The sequence below is a fragment of the Hetaerina americana genome, unplaced genomic scaffold, assembly GCF_022747635.1.
Source record: "Hetaerina americana unplaced genomic scaffold, ioHetAmer1.1.p SCAF_10, whole genome shotgun sequence".
Taxonomy (NCBI): domain Eukaryota; kingdom Metazoa; phylum Arthropoda; class Insecta; order Odonata; family Calopterygidae; genus Hetaerina; species Hetaerina americana.
This window is the reverse complement of record NW_027286070.1, coordinates 42934921-42960602: the sequence shown is the minus strand read 5'-3', so window position 1 is coordinate 42960602 and position 25682 is coordinate 42934921. Positions and strand designations below refer to the sequence as shown.

At 40.1% G+C, this 25682-nt stretch overlaps 1 protein-coding gene across 2 annotated transcripts in view; it reads right to left on the bottom strand.

Moving 5' to 3' along the window:
* Positions 1-25682, bottom strand: part of nahoda (DOMON-like domain-containing protein nahoda) — a 187777-nt gene that overhangs the window by 71641 nt on the left and 90454 nt on the right. For both annotated transcript variants that reach the window (XM_071598568.1, XM_071598569.1), the window contains exon 3: positions 18090-18160. In XM_071598568.1, coding sequence (XP_071454669.1) covers positions 18090-18160 — 71 coding nt within the window. The remainder of the gene's footprint in view (positions 1-18089; positions 18161-25682) is intronic.

The window sequence follows — 25682 nt, the reverse complement described above, 5'->3', positions numbered from 1 at the left end:
CCGGCAAGTGGAAAGATCCGGAGTTCAAATCCCGGTCTAGGAAATATTTTTACTCTCGTGGTCTGCTTGATTCCGCCTTCCCCACCTCTCCTGTGTTTGTACTTTATGTGTGCTCCTATCCCTTTTACTTATATCTGTTTCTCTATAAATGAGTATTTTTTCGCCGTTTGGCGGGATTTCGTGTTTGAATGCGTATATATATATGTGGGTCGCGGTAGTCCAGGGGTTAGAGCGTTGGACTGCTGACCGGAGGGGCCCGGGCTCGATTCCCGGGCAAGGTACTCTGGGCACCTGCAGCTCCACCAAAGGGTGATTTTTCGGATACCAGATCTTCCTGGGAAACCATACCTGGCACAGGGAAAGGAGCCGGCCACCCTACCTTTTTGTGTGAATTTCACACGCCGTCGGGCTTAGTACTGGGTGAACTCTACCGTCACCTACCAAACCGACCTTCGGGTTGATTACTGTGTTTATGGTTTTATATATATGTATATGTATAGAAATAACACTTTATATATATATAAATTCTGACATACTATTAATATTTTACCAAACCCCTACAGTGCAAGTGGAAACATTCAAGCAAGAGACTTCAACGTCCGACACGAACACGTCGTCAGAATGACAACGCAGTAAAATAAAGCCATCTGTTCAGTCTAACGTTAAAAGAGGCTCCTAGATATCAAAAAGTAGAAAAATTGTCTTCTCAATAATCCACACCGGGATAAAACGGTCTCATTTTACCAACTACACCAAATGAATCCCGGAGATTTCAGCGATCGAATCGGATCAATGACACGGTCTGCAAGGCCGACCACGACAAAAACTTTCGGTAAACAAAGAAATAGGGCATGATAATCTATTTAAAACACCACCTTAATTGGTCGAACAATCGATTTACCTCCTCTCTTAAATTCCTGACAGCTCACAAGACATTCCCAAGGGTGGGGGCTCGCGTGGGCCTTGAGGAGGTCGCCTAACAACCTCTGCATTTCTTTTTCTTCGCCCCACCCCTTTTGCACCGTGTGGGAGACCATTCTCTCAGTGGTACAAGAGTCGAACGCGGCCATGACTCCACACTGCGTGCACGCCTTGCCCCCAATATGCCCGAATAGCATATTGAACCATGCTGGAAATTTTCCCACTCGTGGAGTAGCTGAGGCTGACCAGCAACCGAATAGAAAACATCACAATTGACGGATATTAGCTCTACATAATTAATAGCAACTTTAGGAAGAATTCATAGATTATACAAAACAATCCAAGTTTTTTCAGGAAAATTCGGATTCTGCCCAAGATTAAACAATGAAAAATCGGAGGAAATTTATATCCCAAGCCAAATCAGTCATCTAGCACCACTGTCAAACGTGAAATACAATAATAATTTAAGTTTCAGATTTTTAAATATATAGAAGAGGAGTTGTTTTTCAAGGTGAAATATGACTATAAACAGTAGCGGAAGCAATTTTAGACACTTTTAAAAAGGTAAATTTAAAAACATTGGATTAAGCCCGACATCCGAAAGGTATCTTCCTTCACTAACAATCCCCTCATATAGTATGAAACACATTCCTGCATAAACTGACGAGCATTACATTGATTAAGATCAAACATGTAACTATTATTTCAATGCAAAAGAGAGATATCAGAAAATAAAACAGCAGGAATTTGCAAGACATCGGGTGAATTGGAACGCGATATTAATAAAACAAATTTTCTCCATGCCTCCAATGCCTAAAATATGCTTAATTACGGAATCATAATAGCAGGACAACGAGAATCTAATGAGACCGCGTTTACTTAAAGATGAGCCACCTCGCACAGGGAAAAGAAACGATTTTGCCATTGCTTCGAACAGGAGTTGGGGAGAATCAACGTACAACAATACGTATTTTTGGCTCTTTCGTAATTTCTATATTTAAAGATAGGAGCATTTCTCATTAATTTGCAGCCACCAGTAGCAGATTTAATAGGGGAACTGGCAGAAGTAACAAAAATCAGAGGAATAAATCCAAAATAATGTGTAATAAAACTGGTTTAAGTATAATGTGCATTACATATTTTTCCAATAGTATCATAAATATTTTGTGTATTCTAACGATCAGAGAATTATGATAACAGGTGATATGCGAAAGGAAAGTAATTAATACGATTTCTGGGAGTGTAAAATTTTCACCAGACCCAAAATTAGACATACATTGGAAGAGAAAGCACTTTTGCTAAATCAGAAGGGAGTTCGAAAAAGTGAGAGTGCGAATACACCTGGAATGGGACACGCGTGGACATTAGTCGTCTAACACGGTGGCCACTTTCGATGAATTCCAAAACAGTTGTTAGCAAGTTTCTCGAAATATTTTCTCTTCCTCTTCCGATCCTTTATTTTACAGAAGCGGAACTCGCATCGACAGCATTACTTCATCCGTTTCACAAAACTTTCACCGGTCTTAATTAATGGGAAAAGGCAGCACTTTTTCCATCGACTTGATTTAGCATAAATAAATATTATATTGACATGATTTAATTCGTCAATATACGCACCCAATATATTAAGACTCACGTGAATATAAAATATATACAATGAAAACGTTTAATTTCAGAGAGAGAGAGAGAGAGGCAAATAAGAAAAATCTTTGCATTCGAAAACCAGATCCAAATACTTAAATATTACTGTTCCCGGTTTGCGGAATAACCTAAAGTATCAATCAAAGAAAAAGGAAGGAAAAATTAACAATAATATTTTTGACATGTAATTAACATAAAACGTTTTTCATAATAAGTTAAGGAACATTTATTAATATAAGAATTGAGGATAATATAAGAATGTGAAAGATAAGAATTTTCTTCGACCTTGGTGACCGATTAAAAGTCATTTTATCATTAAACCAGTACAAATATTGATGAATTTATTTCTAAAACTCTTCTTAATTGTAAAAGTAAAATATATTGTAATAAAACCACGCCAGAAAAATGACTTCAACGATAGATTGCAGGTTTTTCGTAATTATAATGAATGATTACAACTAACGTTAGTATTTCGAAATATCAAAAGAATTGCTAACCGAATGAAATATTCCGGAGATAAAAACGTCGAGAACAGTTGAAATGTAATATTTTTAAAATGAAGAATGTATTTTTAAATGGCATTGTCCAAGCATTGCATAGATTTAAAAAAATTGGCATTCTACGAAAAAAAATAATATTTTTTCGTGAGACAACCTGTGTGGGTGGTGATAAAGGAATTCTTCGGGACAAAAACAGCATTACAATATGGTAAAAGTACTCATTCTGAAAATGGTATACGCCAATTTGAGGCAATCTTTGAAGGACGCTGAATATATTTCGCTGACAAATACCATTCTATCTGAGCTGACTCAACCAGGCCCACTAGATTAGCCAAGAGGCTCATTATTGTGGAATTTTATCCTCTACTGTCTCCCAGCCTTCCACTCCGTCTGCTGCGACCCTCAACTCTCCCTAAAAAAGCATCCTCCACACATCACAAATATCGCCTAGCTGAGTAGTGCCGGGATACCTTGGGAATGAGTAAAAGAGACACAGAAGGGGAGGAAGAAGGTCTTTCAAAAATGACCCACTCAAAACGAATAATTATTTATACCAAAAGACTTTAAAGTTATATTAAACTGAGAGATAGATGTGATCCAACCGCGGTGAGAACTCGCAACTTGTTCTACGAAGGAGGCCAATGTTCTAAAACGTTTGAACTAATTAAAATACTTCCCAATAACGTAAAATCACATTTCATTATATCGTAGGAAGCTTTGTATCATGCGTGACACATTAGCATTAGTAATAATTAAAATAAAATCAGGTACAATAGGCAAAAAGACTATGGAATTATTTTTAACGTAGAATGTGACTGCAGCCAACTGGTGTAATTCATTAAGAAAATGAAAATTTTAAATCAAGCGGAAAAATGCAAAATCTCTCTGTTGAGTTACTGCCTGAATTCTGAAATCATATTAAGGTCTAAATTTTTCGTTTTATCTAATTCTCACTGTACCGTATGATAAGGGGGAACCGATAGCTAAATAGTACAAAATCCAAAGATTTTCGGACAGACTTTCCATGAGGACATATCACAGATCGCATAACAGTTAATCTGAAGCTTTGAATACATGTTTATAGTTCTTGAGGGGATTTATGGTCGTGGCTATCTATATCACCATCAACCGACATACTTACTTATTTTACCGCATTCAATGTATAACCGCAACACCAAATCTCAATTTTGCTAAAGTTACTACGTAGCTTGAAAATAAAAAAGTACATGCCTTCTAGCCTTCAGCATGTGCCACTGTTCTCCGAATCAATGTACTTTCTGGGTAAATTTCCAATACCTGGCCTGGAGATTTGTGTCTTTCCGCAACTACTTAAAATTATAATCCGTTACAACAACTAATTCCTACGCTGGTACTTGTTGCTCTATAGAACCTGTTGGAGTCATTCCTTGGCCACTTGTGCTATGCGGTCCCCCGGTGCCACATGCATTTTGGATTATTTCTATGAATGACTCACAAAAACTAGCGTAGTCCTCCGAGGTATTTCATTTTTCATTGTTAGAAGAAAGCAAGCAACTCATAAAAGCAGACGAGAGAGTACGTTTGCCGAATGAAATAAAATAAATGGTGGAGGAAAAATGTCGTACGATGAAAGCGAGATGACAACGTATTTGAAGCACCGATTATGTCAGACATAAGGATGCAGCGCAGATAATAGAGGGCAATGGAAAAAAGGAAGAAACGGAATGGGATCAAATATTACTGAAATTTGAGCGTTAATGCCAGTGAAAACTAACGTTAACCCTCGCCTGCCAACCCAGGGGTCACGGGTTCGATTCCCGCCTAGGTGGTCTTTCCTCCACCTAGGGCATAGGTGTATGTAATTGTCAAATTGTTACGTATATCAATGTTCGAAGTCCAATGCAAAGGTCGAAGTGCTGTTTTCGGACTAATGCAAAATAAATAAATAAATGAATTGAAATCTCACGGCTTGGTAAACAGTTTCCTGTAGGCTTGCTTACATATTAAACAGGGCAATTTCCCGGCAGATAAATGTACGCATTTGGAAATTAAACGTGATAATATTCTTCCTCAACTTAAATTTGACTCAATTAAGAGAAAAATGACGTTAGGTCTACCAACCCTCTCCCAGTCTCTTCCGTGTATACTCCCCAGCGGCAACTGCAATTCAGTCTGCTGCGGGTGACATTTAACGGTAAATTAGCTCAAGAGATATTATAGAAGAGACATTAAGAGATATGTCGCCATTTAGGAATTTCTTCAATGATGATCCCAGAAACTGATTCTGGGAGATCGCAAAATGCGATCGAAATGTTCCAACCAAGTGAGGCGATATCCCATTCATGTCCCATTTTAATCCTAGCATCACCAGTTAGGTTTCACAATACTTTCCCATTTGAAGAACTAGCCTCCCCAGGCTCCATTGCCACCGAACTAATCTCACATAAGCATAAGCTAGACATGATCACCGAACGCGTAATCACCAGATTCTACCGATTACGCCATTGAAACACCGGAAAGGAGGGTAGCGATTTCGGAAAAGGAAAAACGACTTCTCTTAAGGAATAAACAAGTGCTTTTTTCTCCTCGTCGATTTTCAACATGCACCCTAAGGGGTTTCAGGGCGCACGTGAACTCCTTTTGGAGTTTCCCCGGGTGCACACCAAGCATGGCCATACGTATTCACATGCATGCGCGACTACCCCGCCAAGTCTTTTGGCGGCCACTGCCCCGTTGACAGATCATGGTTCCGTCAACAGCTACGGTTCGCAATCCTTCTTTAAGGGAGTGACGTTCCGACCTCTCTGGGGCCTAAGCGCGTTCCATAATCACTGAAGCATTTCAACATGAGTATCCTCAAGTAGTTGATAACTGTTTCCGGTAGATGGGCGAGATGTATTTCAATGAATAAATGGTTTTAATTAAATCTTTCACAGAACCGTGGGCTGTAAACTCTGGGGAAAATTTCTCGTACACAAAAGTCTGTAAAATGGAAATATCACACAGGATTATTGCACTAATGTAGAAGAACGGCCAAAGAGCATCGTATAATCTATTAAAAATCATGGTATATTATTTCGCGATATAAATACCCTCCCGAGATATGAACAAAAGGTAATAATGTACAAAACATCTTTATTGCATTTGATGAAAGTATATGGATGCTTATAATCCACAGAGATGTATAGCAGATCTGAGAGGTGTTCACTGTCTCTTGGACCCACATAAAATAAAGCGTCGTTATCAACAAGCCACGCCAAAACTATGTAGCGCCCAATATCTCGCTAATTCATCTTGGAATTTTCTTGCGAGATATCTTCTATTTCAAATGTTTAGCTGAATTAGTATAATGAATGATATTCAATGTATTGCTTTTGCAGCTACTTAATTTATCCCATCGGCCTCTTCGATATCTCGGGTACAATAACTTTTCCCACACGTATATATGAAATCCAGAATCGCAACTCTTTACCCTTTGACCCCTCTCAGCATCCAACTCGCTTCCACATGACCAAGTTTAACCTTCTATATGCCCGACGCCATGTTGATGCAATCCAGCCCCGGGGCTGCCGTGTGAAAATCACTCGCCATGTGCGATCGGGTGTCTAGTCTACTCCCGACACGCCCCCGCCCGCCACGGAGAGGAGACTTTCTCGCGTCTGCCGTGCTCAAGAGCTCACAGACCAAGAGCTCCGACCACTCTCCTGCTACTCTCGCGAAGGAAACCTGAAGAACAGTCGCATTCGCCTAATCCTAAATTTCTAGGGAAAGGCCTATTTTGATAGCTTGGGCCGATTAGTTGTGGAGGTGGCTCCCATGACAAGGAGGCGATTCTATTGTTTCCCATGTGATGCAGGATTATGATATTTGCTGAAATTTCAAGGATACAACTCCTCAGGACGGGATAGAGTTTTCAATCTTGATTCGCGCAGACTACAAGTGCATATTTCATAAATAATCAATAAGTTTTGATGACTATTGAGATTCCATGAGACGAACTACACAGAGCCTTCTGCGTTAAAAAAAAAACGAAAACAGTATACACCTTCTTCAGGAATATCCACAGTTAATTCAAATATGTCAGTCACGGGAGTCAAATTTAAAGCCCAAAAAGACCTTGAAACCCTCTCTTTATTACGCAAAAGAAATTGAATTGCTCGATTATACTGTGTCCGTAAAACTTCTGTTTACTCGGGACCTTTATGGGTTGCGTTCGAAAAAAAAGCCGTACGCCCAAGGTTGAATTTTGTTTCCCACGATTCATGGTGATTCGCTGAATGAATCAAAGTCGATAGCTCAATAACTGAAACTATAAAATAATAAACTAATGCTAGCCTTGGAATCTATCGTATCAGTCTCTGTCCATGCCGTAGCAAGAAAAAAAACAATTAAAATTAATACCTTGTATTCCTTTTAGAGCTATAAAAAAACTAAGGCAAAAGATGGAAATTTTGAGCGCTGAGAACTGATGAAGCTGTACCATTAAGAAATTGATGATGTGAAAGTAGTAACTGATAGGAAAAGTAAGGGATAAATTGGCATTGTAATATCATAAAATTATACTGACTGTAGACTAACCATAATAGCCATAATTTGAACAAATTATTTCGAATTACCATTAGTTTCATGAAAGTGCATTTAAACAGTCAATGTAAATCAATCAATGCGCTACTCAATAATTCAATACAAAAGTAAAGGAAACTAGACCAGGAGTCCCAAAGCAGAAATAGCTTAATCACTAAAGCAAATTTCTCAGATTTTATGGAAATTCTAAACTAGAGCAACCATTGATGACGGTTAAACTTTCGAGTATCTGCTGCCCTGCGCAATGTCCTCACCTTTTGTATTGAATGCATAATGGCGAACTCTTAAATCAAATTATCCCACGGAGGGCAACACGTTTTAGTTTTCACAGCAATTAAAAATATGCGTTTTATCTACCGGCCAAGTTAATCTGAAGTAATTCCATAGACCTTCATAAAGATGGGGCAAAATCAGTTCTAGAACTGCCAACAAATTTTTGGATGACTGCTCGGCAAATAAAATAGGGTCTGGATTGATTATAAATGCTTTGAAATGCATGATAGAAACTCAGCTTCCACTTAACTCAAAATTATTCAGTGTTCACATTAATTTTTCCTACGTATTACTTATTTTGTATGCGATATTTCTATTGACATTCGAAAGAAATTTTTTTACTTTAGGCTACCTTCTTTCGGGTTCACAATAATAAAAATTAGACAGATATTGACGTGTATTTATTAAAATATAATTGCCTCAATAATGACGAAGACTATCAGTCACATTCAAAAATTAGTTTAATAACATCAATGATACTTGAAAGCTATTTGCTTCAAACTGCCTGAGTTATTTAATTACAAATATAAATAAATGCAATTAAGAATTAACTCTCTGAATTTATTTTCGATCAAGTTGTTTCTTTTTTGGGTTAGATGATTACAACGTAATCTGACGGTTGTGATAACTTATAGAGAAGAGCAATCGTTAAGCACGAGAAGCGATAGTATAAAAGCAATTGGACAAACACCTTTCATTACTCATAAGAATGACTAATGGAATTTTCTCGACACCATATTGAATTCTTCAAGCTGGAATTCGTACAAATATGTACAATGAAGCAGCAAATTTGAATTATTCTACAGTAAGTGTTCTCGATCAATGCTGTATGAATGTTCGTATTTTGCATTGTCTGAAATGGGGAGTGTGGACAATTGTGTCACTTAATAAGCACTTAGTGGGGGAATTATGACCATATCAGCCATTGGAAGAGAATTTAAATACACCTAGAGGCTGTATTCTGTACCTAAGATTCACAAGGTTTGGACACATAATATGCGAACGCCTGAATCAAACCCTTAAAAACGAACACGATATCATGTGACACATAACTAACTCAAAAAGGAGCTTTTGCATAAAGAAAATAATAATCAGGAATTGCCTTGGCCATACCCTTCCTCTAGAGAGAAAAACATTACAGAATCGTAACATAAGGAAATGAAATTAGAGAATTGATGCCTAGGATTTAAGCCAACGTATTGATGTTGATGCATTATGAACCCGAGCTATCTTATTGAGGTGTTGATCCAACTAGAAATGTCAGACATGGGTTTGTGATATACATGCAATTATGTATAAGTTCGTTTTGCGTTTCCATCACCAATATCGGCCGTCGATATGAATTTTATCTAATCTGTACGAATTTAGATCCAGTATAACGACCGATATCGATAAAAATATTTATCTGACAACTAGGGGCAGTCAATTGAAAACCGAACACCCGCCATTACATACAGCCCGCTTAAAGGTAGCTTTTATCGATGCTACCATCGCTGGGGTAGGATAACTGCATTGTGACAACTCACAGGCGCACGCAGTTTTTGGGTTATATCCACGTTGGTGCGCGAACTGGGTGTTACAGCGGGTGTACGGTTTTCATTTGATTGCCCCAAAAGACATCGAAGTCATCAAGCCATGTCGAGATCATTCGATAAATCGTAAAGTTGTCGTTCCATTGCACAGAATGCAATGTAGCGACACATTTATTAAAATAAATCGCCACGAATGCGATGTCGCCCATTTAATAAAAAAATTGTTATCACACCCACACGGTATTTACACTCACACTTTGCATTGAAAGCACGCAGTAACGTTTAAAATCGAGTACTGCTCTACACCCTGCTAAAATTTACGCGTAGCGTCCTTGCGGAGGGGAGTAAAGGCGACCGAAAATTCACGAGGTTCATGGGATAAACTTGATCCGAGTGTGACTAAGACGAAGTTCACAACTTTGCAGCTGTGATTTTGGAACGAAAGCGTAAGTAATATAAGGGAACCACGGCGTTTTCTCGATGGTACGCAGCGTTGGACTCGCTCCCCAAACTCAGCTCGGAATGGAAAGATACATAAGTTTCCTACGCAGCTTACTTTCGGATGCAGGCACGCATGAGCTTGTGCGCGTGTCTGCCTACTGATGCGTGCACTGCTTAGAAAGTCTCATGGCCCAGCGATCTCCAAGATGGTGTTGAAAACAACCCGTCTCGATTAAGGGGGACCTGAAGGGGCGAGGAGGGAACGGCATATACTTAACACGCAAGTTCCGGCGGACGAAGGCGAGGCGGTGAAAAAAGAAGTCTGGGAGGAAGGGTTCAGGTGGGAGCCTTTCTCTGAGTAAGAGGTGGGGAAGAGGGAGGGGGCAAGGCATGGAAAGGCACAGTGCCTCCGGCGGCAACCCCCGCGTCCCGAACGAAGAAGGGTGGGAGTCGGAAACAAAGGGGTGAGAACACCGGACGGGGAGGAGGGTGTCCTTCGTTGACGTCTCCCGTCTTGAGCGGACGTCTTCGTCGTGAAGAGAGTCCCCCCCTTTCTGAGAGTTACCCTGGTCCACCTGCCGGCTCTCTCACCGCCCACCTCATCGGCTCGGAATCGATCGCCACGGTTTATGGGCCCTGAGAGTTCATTGGACGTGATCTGAATGCTTTCTCCGCCGCATCGCCACTGAACATAGATTTCATTCCCACACTGAGATTTAGAAGTCTGCTATCCCAAGGAAACTATTTCCTTTTCCGAAACTGAATCAAGACTGTGCTCGACGTACCATATACACGACATTTGCCAACGGTTAGCAATGTCCAGACAAAATCATATCACTCACATTCCTTAATATAACTGCATATGGCCTGCTTGTGTATTTAGGGGATGCCGATGGGGTTCTTCGAACCCGACGCACTGTCGTTCTTCTGGCAGAAGCGGGTTTGGAAAACCTCTCTTCATTTAAGAACAAAAATAAATTTATTAACTCTGGTCCCACTAAAAATCTGAAAATCACGCTAATTTTGAAATTAATCGCAGTAATTTGGAGACTTCTACCGCCCTTTCTTCAAAACTAATGTTGGGCATAAAAGTAATCATGATTTTGAATTACCAGGTCTGTCCCAAAAGTACCATGATTTATTTCTTCCAAGATGGCCGGATGGATAGGCGGTGGTTTCTCTGGCTGGATGCGAGGGAGGGGAGTCTCAGGAGATGGAGGCTGGTGGCAGTTGGCTCCCAGCCTCCGTGGAGTGCGGATCGTTCGTTTCGAAACCTCTTTAACGTGACCTCGTTACGCTCTGTCATGAACCGGTTATTGGAACAACCCTACTCCATCCAATTTTAGGTGAAACTGGGGAAAACCGGGAAAGAAACTCATGAAATGCTAATGGCAGCTTATGGTGATAACGCCAGATCGGGTGTTTTTGAGTAGCACAAGTTGTTTCGGGAAGGTAGAGAAGATGTTGAAGACGACGATCGTCCAGGAGGCCCTTCGACCTTAAATGGTGACGAAAATCTTGCAAGTGTGAAGGTTTTGTTGGACAAGGATCGCAGATCAAGTGTCCACATGGTTTATGATGAAATTGGCATCCCTAAAAATGATGTGCATCGACTTGTGAAGAAAACCCAGTTTGTCTTCCTCTCAAATCGTACGAAAACAGATTTTTTTTCTCAGGTTTCCCCAAATTTGGGTTCATTACTGCGGTGGATATTGTATTTGTGCATGCTGAGGTATCTTTAGTATTTATGCTTTTCTCAAAAATCCGTTACAAGGAATGGGCTCACCACTCAGTGAAGGCATTAAAAAAAATATTGCGGTAGGATGGTGTCATTTATTCACCACGCATTAGTACATAATGTAATGTCTAACTTTTTCAAATAATTTTATTTGAAAAATAAAAAAAATTCAATTTTTTTTTATTCAGAGCATTAATTTTTAGCCTTTGAATTACTTAAAATATTTATTTATAGCAACGCATGATATAAAAATCGAGATTCATCAATAAAGGAGAAACAAAAACTAATTGCGCCGAACTTTTAATAGTTACATGTGCCGATTGCACACGCATCAGTTTCCTTTTATATTTCACTGTCGGGCAGAAATTTTCGGGTGGCGAAGAAGGTAGGAAGAGATTTCTAAATGCCAAACATAAACTCTCCCCTCGCAACATTTAAGATTAGCGGGTAAATAGATTTAAGAAAGAAATTAGCGACGGGCAAGAAAGTGAGGAGAGTTCCCTATCATATCAACCTGATAGTAAACGGATGAGTCGGATAATGCCTTTATTTTTCACACAAAACACTCGCAATTATAATTGTAATTGCACCCAATGGAGAAACCTTGGATTCTAGATAACCCACCGGAGTTCCAGTTAGAGGAACGAGCCAACCGCCGCAACAGTTTTATCCAAGAAATCCTAAACATCGATTGATCCCTATGGTCTTATTATATTATTCACAGAATTAATTAGCCCCACTCATGATGAATGTACTCAAATAATTGGCGATGAAAGAAGAATTATGAGAGGGAAAAGATGAATTAGTCAAACCAGCGTTTGTGATGCTCAATGGTTTCCTCCATTCTTACATACACTGCGAATGAGGAGGGGGAGGTATAACCTAGAATCGAGAAAACCTACGATTGGTGGTAGTAGCTGCATATTTATGGAAAGCAGCGGATGCTATAAGATCACATGACCATCCTGAAGGTTCCCAGAACTGCTTGGATTTGAGCCCAGTCGTCTCGATCAGGAGCTCCATGCATTACCCACGGGATACAAGGCTCCTGACAAAAAGGCATACTAATACCATGAGGAAATAAAACGAGGACCCACATAAATACTTTTGCAGCAATATTATTCATACAGAATTTAACACGTTTTACAGCAAATTTTCAGTCGAATCCAGTAGTTGAAAGGAATAAATAGCTGCTGAAGAGAAGTACACGTTACTTTAGAAAATATGTTCAATCATCTAGTTTCAATGAGAGAATTCGTCCCTTGTAAAGCATGCAATTGCGGCAATACGAATGAGATTGTACACACATTTTATTACCGCAATGGACTCTACAGTAACTCAATTTCTCCCAAGAATAGTGATTCACTCGCTTCTTTCCCTCCCTCCAACAAAAAGAAAGCAGGTTATTGGCAGATCTTGAGAACTCGCGGAGGAAAAACTGAATGCCACAATAACATTCCTCCCATCAGAGATATGATCTACCACTCGATAAATTTTCAGCGAATTTTACGAAACCGCACAACTTGTTTACAATGATCATTAAACTTCGGCATTCCAGAAAGCCTCCAGCCGAAATAATTCGCAGCAAAAAAGTAACACCCATTAAATTCTTAAATTGACGGGGTAAAAATGTGACGAAACTAGGTTTTTCTCATCCTAACGACAATTAGGTCACCGGACCTAAGTTTTGCACACACCAACACTGATGATTGCAAGTTTTACGCGTTTAATGAGAAACAAGAGTCCTTAAATGCAAAACAATTCCTCAAGGCTTGAATTCTATGGTCTCGGGCTCAACTTTGTGGAGGTTCATGTTCGATTAAATGATTATACTTTGTAACTTCCATACAATTTTTATTCGTACTACCGGTTTCAACGCAACGGCGTCATCATCAGGTACCTGTCAGGTTCGATTAAATGAATATACTTTGTAACGATTAAATGAATATACTTTGTAACTTCCACACAATTTTTATTCGTACTACCGGTTTCAACGCAACGGCGTCATCATCAGGTACCCCTCGTTCGTACCTGATGATGACGCCGTTGCGTTGAAACCGGTAGTACGAATAAAAATTGTGTGGAAGTTACAAAGTATATTCATTTCCTTATAGCTTCTCCATACTACAAAAGAGAACAAAGCATTTCAAATGAATGTGTGAATGTTGCCAATAGCAGAAGGGACTCATGGCCAGATTCCATTGGAAGTGCTTGGCTCAAGATCAAAACGAGACAGTGGGCCATCTGTATCCCATTCGAACATCAAGACCTTCGAAATTCCAGGAATACTTTCTCATTCCTTGGAGAAACCAGCGTGTGACAATTGCGAGCATAAAACGTGGTCTCTCCAACTGTAGTGATGCTCACTAACTTACACGGACCCTTCCTTTAGTTTGGCTGTGGAAGAAACCATCTAGTAATACATCATTGCTGGTAAATGGTAAGATAATCACGGCTAGGCAGTTTACCATATTAACCTCAGGTAAAGTTCCCATCTTTCCCCAGATTCGCAAATTTTTCAAAAGTTGACATAGAAAACGAGGAATCAAAATACAGCCCAGCCATCGATAATGTCTAATATTGCCATAATTTAAAATCATTCATATACTTACTCTTCTGTCCTCTGCTCATATTTTATCCTGTGAAATAACCGTGCCGATTTCTTCGATGTGAGCAGAGTGTTTCTCTTGCTCGAAATGAATGACTACACATCGGAATAAACAATAGGAAATACTACCTCAACATTTTTAGCTTATTAATTGTAGCTTTAAATTATTATTCTCCACCCTCCTCTCCTAGTTCTCACACGCGATGAATTCCAATATGGAATTTTGACACCTGTTCTGTAGAACATAAAAAAGGGAAAAGTGAGAAAACTTATAGTTTATATAAAAATATTTCAAGACGTAACAATATCGTAAGTGAAAGTCCCGAACCGAGCTACCAATAATCTACACAGTGTTAATGTGATCTGCAAGACGCAGATATGCGCAAGGATAAATCGCTCCTTGATTCCATCATTCAGCTACTGTGCTGAAATTTAAATGTCACCACCTGATAATGAAAAAGACTTCTCTTAATGAATGCATCAATGATATGCTTGCAGCTGTAATGGCTACATCGCCAAATACGATATTCCTCGTACATCTTGGGGAATTCGTGACATACTTTTAATGAGTTTCCGTACTTTTTAGATCCGTGAAAATTTGAATTGTCGTATTTACGATGTAAAAGGTCTCTCTCTTACTCTAGTCATTTATACTATTGCAAAGACAAACTCAGACACGATTTCTTGCAGAGGAGGTGCGATCCGAGTAACTGAAGCCAGTATCCGCTACGGGTGACTGGCGGATTGGGCGAGAACACATTTGTCTATCGTAACTCATAATTAGAGTACCCAGCGTTTATGACCCTGGTACCTCAGCCCATCTGTCCTTGAAACTTGGTGAATCCGCAGTTAAAAAAGCTACAGTAATGACGTACGATCACGAAAAATTGAGATTGGCTATTCACGCGAAGCTGTCAAATTTCAGAGAATTGAGAACCGTTAATGCATGACATTTTTTTCTCCTTTCTCTACCAATTTTGGCTATATTTCATGAAACTTCCTATTTGCGTCCTTTTTCAATAGAGTCGAATAAATCTTTTATATTAGTGGGTCAGACTTTCCTCATATTTTATACAGGTAAAGATCCTCTTCAAGGAATTCCACAAACCAAATTTTATCTATCAATTCACCTGTATAATACAGGCAATCTCCCTCAATTTTCTTGCGTTTTATGACTCCTTGTCCTTGTACAACAAACAATACTACACCATCAAGCAAGAAAAAAAGTGTTCATTTCACTTTATTTTTCGCGTTCCGAGTACCTCTATAGATCTAAACATATAAATAAATAGTACATTCCAAGTAACCTCAGTCATAAAGGTAACCTGTACAAAAATCGTAAAACAGTAGTGGACCATCATCAATGGATACTAAAATTTAAAACAAAAAGTAGTGTTTCATGTAGAAGTAATAAAAACAGTTCACCAGCTACTGAAACGTACACTAAACTTGGGAGGCTCGATATGGGCTGACAATTAGTACACTCACAGATGAGACCAGGCTGAAAATTAATTATGGTAGCTTTGTACATTTATCGTAGAAGAAAAGGAAATTTTCGACGTGAATGCAATGATTCAGCTACTGAGACAGAAATATTAACGCATGTCGCACAAGAAGTTGCATCCTAACCTTACAATTTACATATTAAAATCTTTCTGTGGGTGCTACACATATCCACTCATCTTCAAACCTATGTTTATTCCACAGTCCTTTTCTCCATTATTTTCTCCATCCCTGACCCTAACCCTCGTAAATTTTCTCATGATTCCTACTCTCTCCTCAAGAAAATCCACCAACCCTGCCAGCTGACCTTGAGTGCGACCTCGCCAACCCACACGGTGAAACACTTTTCCACCAACGACCAACAGTCGCAAGGACGAGGACTAAGCCCATTCTTACACCCGCCGAACATATTCCTCACGGGAAAGAGAAACAAGAAAGTAATCGACCCATAAATCCATCCGTAACGACAGACGTCGGCACAACAATCACATCATCGTTGGACTTAGAAAAGCAAACGTCTTGTGACTTTAATGACATGAAATTTTTCTGGGTGGAGCTTTCGGTCACCATTTGCTTTAAAAAAATAAACATAAGCAAACAAAATAGGTCGAATGTGAGCCGCAAGTCCATCCGAATTTTGTTACCATCACGCCCCCTTTTGTACCAAATGGTGGATACGCCCTTATAAAAGCAGCAATGAACAGAGGAATTACTGTTTTTGTGTCTCTCATTTAAATTCTCTATGTTAGCACAACCCGCATACCATTCGGTTCCGATATCAAAAGCCATCGTACAATGAGGACTCGCACCCCGAATTCGATACGCACGTCCTGCAGACCACACCCACGGCACCTCGAGGAATGACACGCTTCATCAAGTCCCAAGTGGAGTCCATGCGGCTAATTTTTGCCATCGAGTCCAGCAGAATGAATAGATCTCGTGATACGCACTTACATTTGGAGCGGACTATTAAATGCGAGAAGTGAAACATCAATTTTTTTCATCGTTTCAATTTCCAACATTTTAATTTCGGGAACACTTGACACATTCTCATGAAAAGATTCATTCAGTTCACTTTATCACGAAAAGTGAGCCGCAAAACTTACGAATGATAGAGCGCTTCAATATTTTTTTTTAACGCGGCTAAATAAAGAGAAGCATATTTCAGTGTTGAAATGAAAGCAACCGCAGCTCGAAAAATAAAATGATTTCGACTCGCCGCCTGCAAGACATTCTCTATGGAAGAATAACATTAGTTTATTGAGTATGGAAAAACGAACTACCACCACCTCTTCGTCATTCCTGGATTTTTTCTCGCCCAGTGACATTTCACTTTTTTTCGAACGATTCCCATCTCCAAAAGAGAGATTGTTTGCTGAGGTGGTCTACATTAAGACCCCCATCATTGTTTGGAGAATTTTATACCCGACTGAAAGCTGTCACAGCTGAAAAATGTAAAAGAATTCATGCTCTCTTTACTTCTGAAAGAAAATTAAAATCACCTGTAGAATGGTTGGAATCCTTTCAAATCGGGTCGCATATTTCGGCTTATTGGGATTACGCGCTTCGCAGAGCTGGCTGATGGGTTTCTCTAAGGGAGACTCATTACAAGTACAAACGTTCGCCGTAACGAACCATTTCATGAAAAAGAACATCCTTCTCTCCCTTCCTAAAGCAAAACTTTGCTTACGGTCCGGGTAACACACCACGCATTGAAGGAGAGGCTTTATCATTCGAGCATTTTTCAAATTACTACACGGATCTAGTGACTCATGGAGGCACGGCAACGCCTCGGCACAGAGGAGGAGGTATTGAGGGCAAGGAGCTCAACGAATTATTTATTCAGCACACTACAAGAAGAGTGGGCGAAGAGAAAGAATCACTGTGAGCTAACCATTAACTAATAAGGATTCCCCTCGCGTATGTCTCCACTTGTTTTAGCATAAACGACGAGCAGTAATTCATTCTGATATCCAAAAATTTTGCGAGGGAAGGAGTTCCGGGAAATACATAGCACTTAGTCGTTTCCCAGCCAAAAATCATGACGATTTTTGCAAAAATGATGGTTAAGCAGGGGATTTCTTAGACTATGTAGAAGTAATTTCCAACGCTTATTTGGTCTATTATAGTTTAGAAGCTCTGACATTTCAATGCAAAAAAAGTATTCGAATCGAGTTAAAAAGAATATTGAAAGAGAGGACTCTGGCATTTCAACTACGCTTGCATACATTTTATACGTTCATTAACTCATTAACTTTCCACAAAAAAATGCAAAAATAACCTGCTGATTCTGCAATCAAAGGAATGAGGATATTACGAGTAATTACGAAATATCATATAAATGGTGCAATATTTTATTTCAAACTTACTCGATGTGGATAAGCCAGGTGCCAAGTAATGTTGAAGTACGAGCCGGCCAGCAGTGAGGTCCGTACGTCCCCTATGGAAAAAAAAGAAAAAAAATAATGAAAAAACCGACGCAAGCTTAATTAAAATAATGAATAAAACAACTCCATGTAATAGCCATGTTTTCCATATTAAATTCTGCGGAAATATTTCCATGTATTTTTTTTTAAAACAATCTTTCTTTAGCCTTCAGGATGTCGAGAAATAAAACCAATCAACAAAGTGTAATGCTTCCTATTGCAGTAGGAAGGTACAGTACGATAAAATTTCAATATAAAACCAATGAGAGGAAAGTAAGACAATATCGACTATACGGTCCATAGAAAAATATTTAAAAGACTATAAATACAAATAACAAAATAATAAATATACTTTCTGTGGAACGCAAACTCGATATTGTGCTTCTTTCCACACATTACAATGGAATTCTACAGTCTCGGCCTCAACTATCTCTCTAATTAGAAACTTGAAATAGTAACGGGATGAGAAACAGAGAGTGAATACTAATAAACAGATCAATACGTAACAACTCGCAATAAAATTTTTCTGTGAATACTGGTTTACAGCAAGAAAGCATCCCAAAACGGACTCGGGGAAAAATGTCCTGATTGTCAGTATAGGTATGCAAGCAGTCGAACGTCACTGTTCGATACCTAAGAATGTACTTCTCTTTTTTACCGACATTTTTCCTTCAAAGAATGGGTAAAAAGGAAAAATTGCGATGGGTACCCATGAGCTATTGCTCTCATAAACCGATTTAAGCCGATAAGAAGCCGACTTCAAGTATTTTGGTATTTTCATCGTTGCCATTGTGCATATTGTCTTACTCAGCTTCTCAGCATTTTCCACGGAGTTATTATCAAGATAAAAAAGAAATTAGAAAAGGAAATAATTAAATTACTGTAATGATTACGATCGCTAAGCGGTTCAGAAACTTCAGCAGCAGAATTTAAAGCATTAAAGGCGGAGGAATTTCTTCATTCTTTGAGGGACGAGGTTGTTCGGCAGGCTTAAGAAATATGCTTGGTTGTATTACTGGAGATCAATGGCAATTTAGATTGATGTTAAAATTTCTCTAATTATCAAATACGAAGGCAATTCCGATTGATTACCTATATCCCTGCCGCTATCCTCCATATAAGAGGAGAACTATATACAACGGAGTCACCATCCCAATATTGGCATACGGCAGTGAGGTGTGGGGAGAGAGACTCAATTAGAGCAGAATCCGGAGAAAACTGGAAGAGGCCCAAAGATCTTGCCTAATTGCAATATCCGGGAGCTACAATACGGTCTGTAATGAAGCTCTACAAATAATAACTGGGATACAGCCGATAACGTTCTCAATAGAGGAAAGAAGAATCAAGGTACGGATGAAACAGATGGAAGAGGCTACTCTGGGAGATGTAGCTTTGTCTCCAACTGAGAAATGGAGCAGGAACAGGAATTTTATAAGAGCGTATTTCCTGGATATGTGGGAACGGGAATGGGAAACATTAGAAAAGGGTAAAACAACCAGACAATTTTTACCTAGCGTGAAGGAAAGAATGAAGATCAACTTTAAAACTTACAACGGTATTACGCAAATTTTAACGGGCCACGGGGAGTTTAGATCATACCTCAAGAAAATAGGGAAAAAAAGGAGGGGACGTGTGAATGCATGATGGAGGAGGACACGGCAATACATAGAGTCCTTTATTGCCCAATTTATGCCGAGGAAAGACGCGAACTGGAAGCTATCCTTGGGTATTTGCACAACGTCCAACAAATTGGGCAATACCTACATGAGGAACCGATTAGGAAAATATTGGAAAGATTTATTAACAAAAGATAAAGTAAGAACGGGGAGAGTAACGGAAAGGAATGGCATGTAACTCATATTTTGTATTTTGTAAAATTTACGAAATTGTATTGGGGGTTTAAACATAAGGCACCCCAAAAAACAAATTGAAACAATAAATGCCCGATCGTGCTCGAACGGGCCCAATTATTATTATTATTATTATTATTATTATTATATAAGAGGAGAAAATTGTTCTGAGACTTCTCTGTTTACATGATTGACCAGATGCCACATACAACTACTTTCTTAGCAAGGAAAAACTGGACAGGGAAAACATAACATTAATTACAAAGTCAAATAACATAAAATTCAACACACATTAAAAAATATTGAAGGAAAAACATTATCAAAGCCATTAACATTTTCTGCAATAGCTTATTATTAGCCGATTAGCCATTGAGGCAAGTGAGGAAAAGGAAATTATATTACATTATGTTACACTTGCCGCAAAGCACAAGACCATACTTGTATGGAAACGTCGAAAAGGGAACATTCAGTCCGGCAGGCATTTAAGGCGATCGTTGTGGATACATTAAAAGTATTATATATCGGTGGCCGTTGAAAAATCGAACTAGATGTTATCTCGGCGTATACCTTGCGGAATCCAATCATATCGACACAGAAATGACGTTGATTAGCGTTATTTCCATCATTCAACTATCGTAGATGTGGTTCTATCCACTTGATTGATATTATTCCGCAGTAAAATTGTAGCTCCTTCGTCATACCTTTATATTCAGGCAATGTACCTGTATGCCATTATATCCCTGTGGCAATGCTTCTCTTCTTGGAGAAACTTGCACAATAACAACAATAAAAATACATTATATTATATTCATATGCATTAACCTCGCACACAGTCATAAAAATAACATAGTGTGTCCAATGCCGAGTATTCAGATAACTCTCAAGGCCTTTCACAGCACAGGTGAGGAACTTTCCTTCTTGAAATGTTTCGAAAATCGATTTTTCCTGCGCATCCTCTAAATTTCCTGAGTTTTCCATAAGCGCGAAATTCCCTCATTACTTGCAGGTTAGCGTGACGGAATTCGCAATAATTGGAATCTCCACCGAGCACAATTACTCCCCTCTTCCCTGAACAATCCTGATAGGACACGCGTGATTCCACTCCAATATATTGTAGTCTACAGCGAACATGGCTAGAAACGCAACACATGCATTAGGAGGCATAATTTACCCCGCATAAGATTCCTAGGGTCCTTGATTCAAGTTAGAAATCCCCGCACTGCTTCCACCCGTGACATCTGTTAGCGGCTAAAAGTAAGGGGTGGGGTGGGGGCGAGGCGGAGGAATAACTACGAAGAGACGCGAGGCTGGGTGGGGGTGGGGAGGAGGAAGCAAGGGAGGGAGTGGAGGGAACGAGGGAGAAAGGCGGTAGAGTATGGGGGGGCGCGCAAGGGGTGTATCCGAAGGAGTGAAAGCGGATCCAGCCGGAGGCCCCTCAAGCCACTCTGACGCCGAAGAAGCCGCCTTTTGGAGGCCACGGGTGTTGCGCGCCGAGGAGGAGATAGTACTGTGGAAAGCGGAGGGGCGGGTGATACTCGCGGGGGAGGGAGCATAGGAGGAGGCAGGAGTATGGGTGGGGGCACGATAGGAAGGACATCGAAGGTGGGACGCTCAGATGGGGAGGTTGGAGAATCGGTCGCTGGCCCGGAGACGTTTAAACCCCTCTCCAAACCCGCCCGCGCCAGCACTGGTGGGAAACCGCGGAATCCATCTTCGGTCCTGGGTGATCTCGCCCCTAATAACCTGTACGTGAAACCGGTGGAGTGTAGAATGGGAGTCGGTCAATATTGATCCTCCATTGGCGGGACGGTGAGGATTCTTTCAACAGACAATTCACGTCCCGCTCTCTCTCTCTTTTCCCCACCACCTGACCGAAATCTCCCCTCATTCAATTTTACACCATCAATTCATCTCATGACAATCCCATAACTGCCTTCAGGTTTATTTTTTAGTATGAGGGTATGCAAAGTCATCAGACTAATTTGCACAATCACGAACAATCATAAATGACCAGGCGTATGGTATATTTATCTTGAGGAATTGCTCATGACAGATTTCGCGAGTATTTTCCGCGACAGATATGATTTCATTATGCATTCGCTTAATTTTGATTTTCATTAACAACATTGCCCCGTGTTTTCATTTAAAAGGGCACCCGAATAAATGCCTTACATTCACAACCCGATGCATAAAGAAATAGAATAGAGTATACTTGAATCTATATACCTTAGCATTGACCCAATTATTGTAAACTTCTATACAAAGTTCTTTTCCGCGGGAATTATGCAAATTTAATACAGTCATAACATTACTGATCTCTTATATTACCCTAGCTAATTATCGAATAATATATACTCTGTGTACTACAAATTTAAAATGAGGGCTTAAATAACAAAAATCACGTCAAATACTCTTTTTAACTTGATTACTTTTGGTATAAAAATTTTTATTGTACTTTCAACCAGACAAGTATTCCGATTTTCAGTGAAAAAAGACAGTAAGAAAGGTGAATTACTATTGAAAATTAGAAAGTCATGTGCTGATACGTTAATACATTTGCGTATTTTCCAATCTGTCATTTCATAAAATAGTATATTCATTCAATCACGAACAATTACTAAAGACCAGGTGTATGGTATTGCTTTCATGGTTCTGCTCACATGTGAGAATATATTAATGAATAAAACTTGACAACTAGAGCAAAAAAAAATTGAATCGCAAGTGAAGGTTATCCGTTAAATTTTTATGATATTGTAATAAAATATATGTTCATTTAAGGAAAGGAATGACAAATGTTTCTCAAAAAATAGCAGGTTGAATGGGAACAAATGAAAGACCGTCAATTTATTTTTCAAAAATGATCTGAACGACTTCAAAGATAAGGGCATAAAAAACGAAGCCTTTATTTTAAATGGTATGAAGTTTACAGTCGCACTTGACTCTGTTAGCTGCAAAATAATATTGTATCAACAAAAGCGCAAAACTAAAATGAAATATGCAAATGATTGACGGCTAAAACTGATGGCCACTTTCTCTTGGGTTGACATAGGAATGACAATCATTCCTATGGGCCGTTTGACTTGTCAAAAGAGAAACGGCTCTGAAGAGATATTAATACCTTTTATTTGCTCCGTCTTAAATGTGCCTACAGCCGGTAGGTACCGCTGTTTCCTCACGATCTCTATGAGATGTTACGAAGTAGTAACATGTTCGAATTTTGACACCACTTCGCTGGGATGTGATAAGGATCCGTGTGAAGATCGTTAAGATGATTTTTGCGAAAGCTGTTCTGACGTGGCCTTGCCTACTTTCGTCCATCAATTCATACTTTTCGTGACTAAAAAACCATTTCACTGTCAGAGGACAAGTTGAGAGTCCGATATTGGTAAACAAGTACGTACCATTCATTTTCGTAACTCATTCATTCATCTGCCACATCATTCATTGGGTGACTCGCAATTATTTAACAAGCGCGAGGTTATAAATGATAACGAAGCTAAATAACAAATTCTAAACTGAACGACATCCTTTAAAACAAACCTTTTTCCCATTTATTCCAGAGCATGACTTACTCCACATAAATGAACATATAAGAAAAATGGTTTGAACATAACTGCAGGCTGAAGTCACGTTAGGAACCATTCCAAATCAATAAATATGACAAATTCATCGCCATTGAAGAGTCATAAACTCTTAAATAAGTCACTTTCCTTTTCACTCTCCCTTTTCTCCTTAAAAATGTTATACAGAGCATATGTCACACTGAGGATTACCGCGCGTACCGCAGCACGAAAAGAGGCCAGAAACACAAGAGGTTTCGTAGTAAACCGATATGGGACGGCATAATAGAACACAAATAGAATAGCAACATTTAAAAGGACACTCACACGGTAAATTGTTCGAGCTTTCGGCCCTCTCAGAGGCCTTCTTCAAGTCACTTGAAGGACAAGGACTTGAAGAAGGCCTCTGAGAGGGCCGAAAGCTCGAACAATTTACCGGGTGAGTATCCTTTTAACTGTTGCTATTCTATTTGTGTTATATATATATATATATATATATATATATATATATATATATATATATTGGCATTTATTTCTTGTTTCCTTCCCTTTTGGAAACTTACTCCTGAGTCCAGACTCCTTCTGTCTACTTCCTCTGCGTCCTGACTACTTCCTGAGTTCTACTTACTCCTGACTCCAGAGGAAAGCGAATAAAGAAAATTTACACCTCGTAATGAAGATTTCACAATACGACTGCATCACCGTCTAACGTGATACGGAACGATTTAATAACAATCATAGCTCGTGAAAAACTTTCGCACTCTGCAAATTTGAGTAATTCAGCCAGTTATTGACTCCTGGCAGCGTTTGAAAGACAGGAAATTCATGCTTCCTTGCTGCTATACTCATATAATTGTTTTGTATCAGATTCACTGCTTCCGGATTGCCCTGTGTCGCGCTAGACTCGAATCACTCGAACCAGCTCAAAGTCATGCAGGAGAAAAGAAATAACTGTTAAACAGACCGGCGCTGCCACGTAGCACTAAGTGAAATGCGTAGAATTCTGTGAAGTACGAGAGACAATACTTGGAACCTTGTCAAATCCGCCATTTCGAGTTTCCCTTTTGGATCATCGGCGAAGAATTTTTACAATGAGTCGAGGTCTGAGGTGAAGTGCTCATATTTCCTTAGAAACATTCAGGGATAAGCGTTTCGAATACCGACCCACTGATGCGACCTAAATCCACAAATCTGCGTATCTCCAGGCGAAAGCGGGTATGGGGGGAAGAGGGGTGTGTGCAGGGATCGGGACCATCAACTTTATCTTTGCGGACGGAATGATAATCCGCGAATTTTCAATCCTCGAGATGAAGGAAGTGAGACAGTGCGTAATGCGCGTCGTTCGTGAGCGTGGATTCTCCACGGGCCTTTCCTGAGCACCGCAATCTCAATCGGGAAGATCGGACCGATTGTCAAGCGATGGGCAAGCACCGTCAAAATCCCTTCCGTCACGGCAATTGGCATTCTCCGCGACGGACTCCGACGTCCCCCTATCGCTTCCCCCCCGTGGCCCCCTTCCCTCCACCCTCTCGGGGGGCTAACGGGTGGAGGAGACGCGGAGGCGATGGGGGAGAGGAGATACGACGACGAGGAAGGAAGAGGAGGAATCCGCTTCGGGGCGAGGGGAGTACTGATGGATGAGGGATGGCGTACCGGGGAGGGGAGGGGTTAAGAAGAGGGGACGGAGGGAGAGAGGAGACGCCTTACCGGTCGACCGACATTTCCACATTCGCAAGGCCTTCGCGTCCGTATGGCTCCCATCATTGGCCGTGTTTGTCGTTTTCCACGTCCTTGTAGAAGAGAAATCTCGTGTCGGGACAGAGCCGGGGGAGGGGGGAGAGAGAGGGAAGGAAAGGAGGGGGTAGGAGGAGCGTGGGCGGCCGGGAGAGTCTTCTAAAAAGGAGCTGGAGGAGAGGGGGGAGCCTCGGGGATGTTGATTACGAGAGCACGGCTGAGGTGACCACGCCGCCGGAAGGGTGCCTCGGGGGAAGCTGGGGATGGGAAATAACCGCGCAGATTCCGTAAGTTAGCGTATCCTGTTCGTTCGCCGCGTTCCTCTTTTCCCAAGGCCGGTATCAGTGCAAGTGTTGTTTTGCATCGATCGTTGACGTACATGGAACATCCTC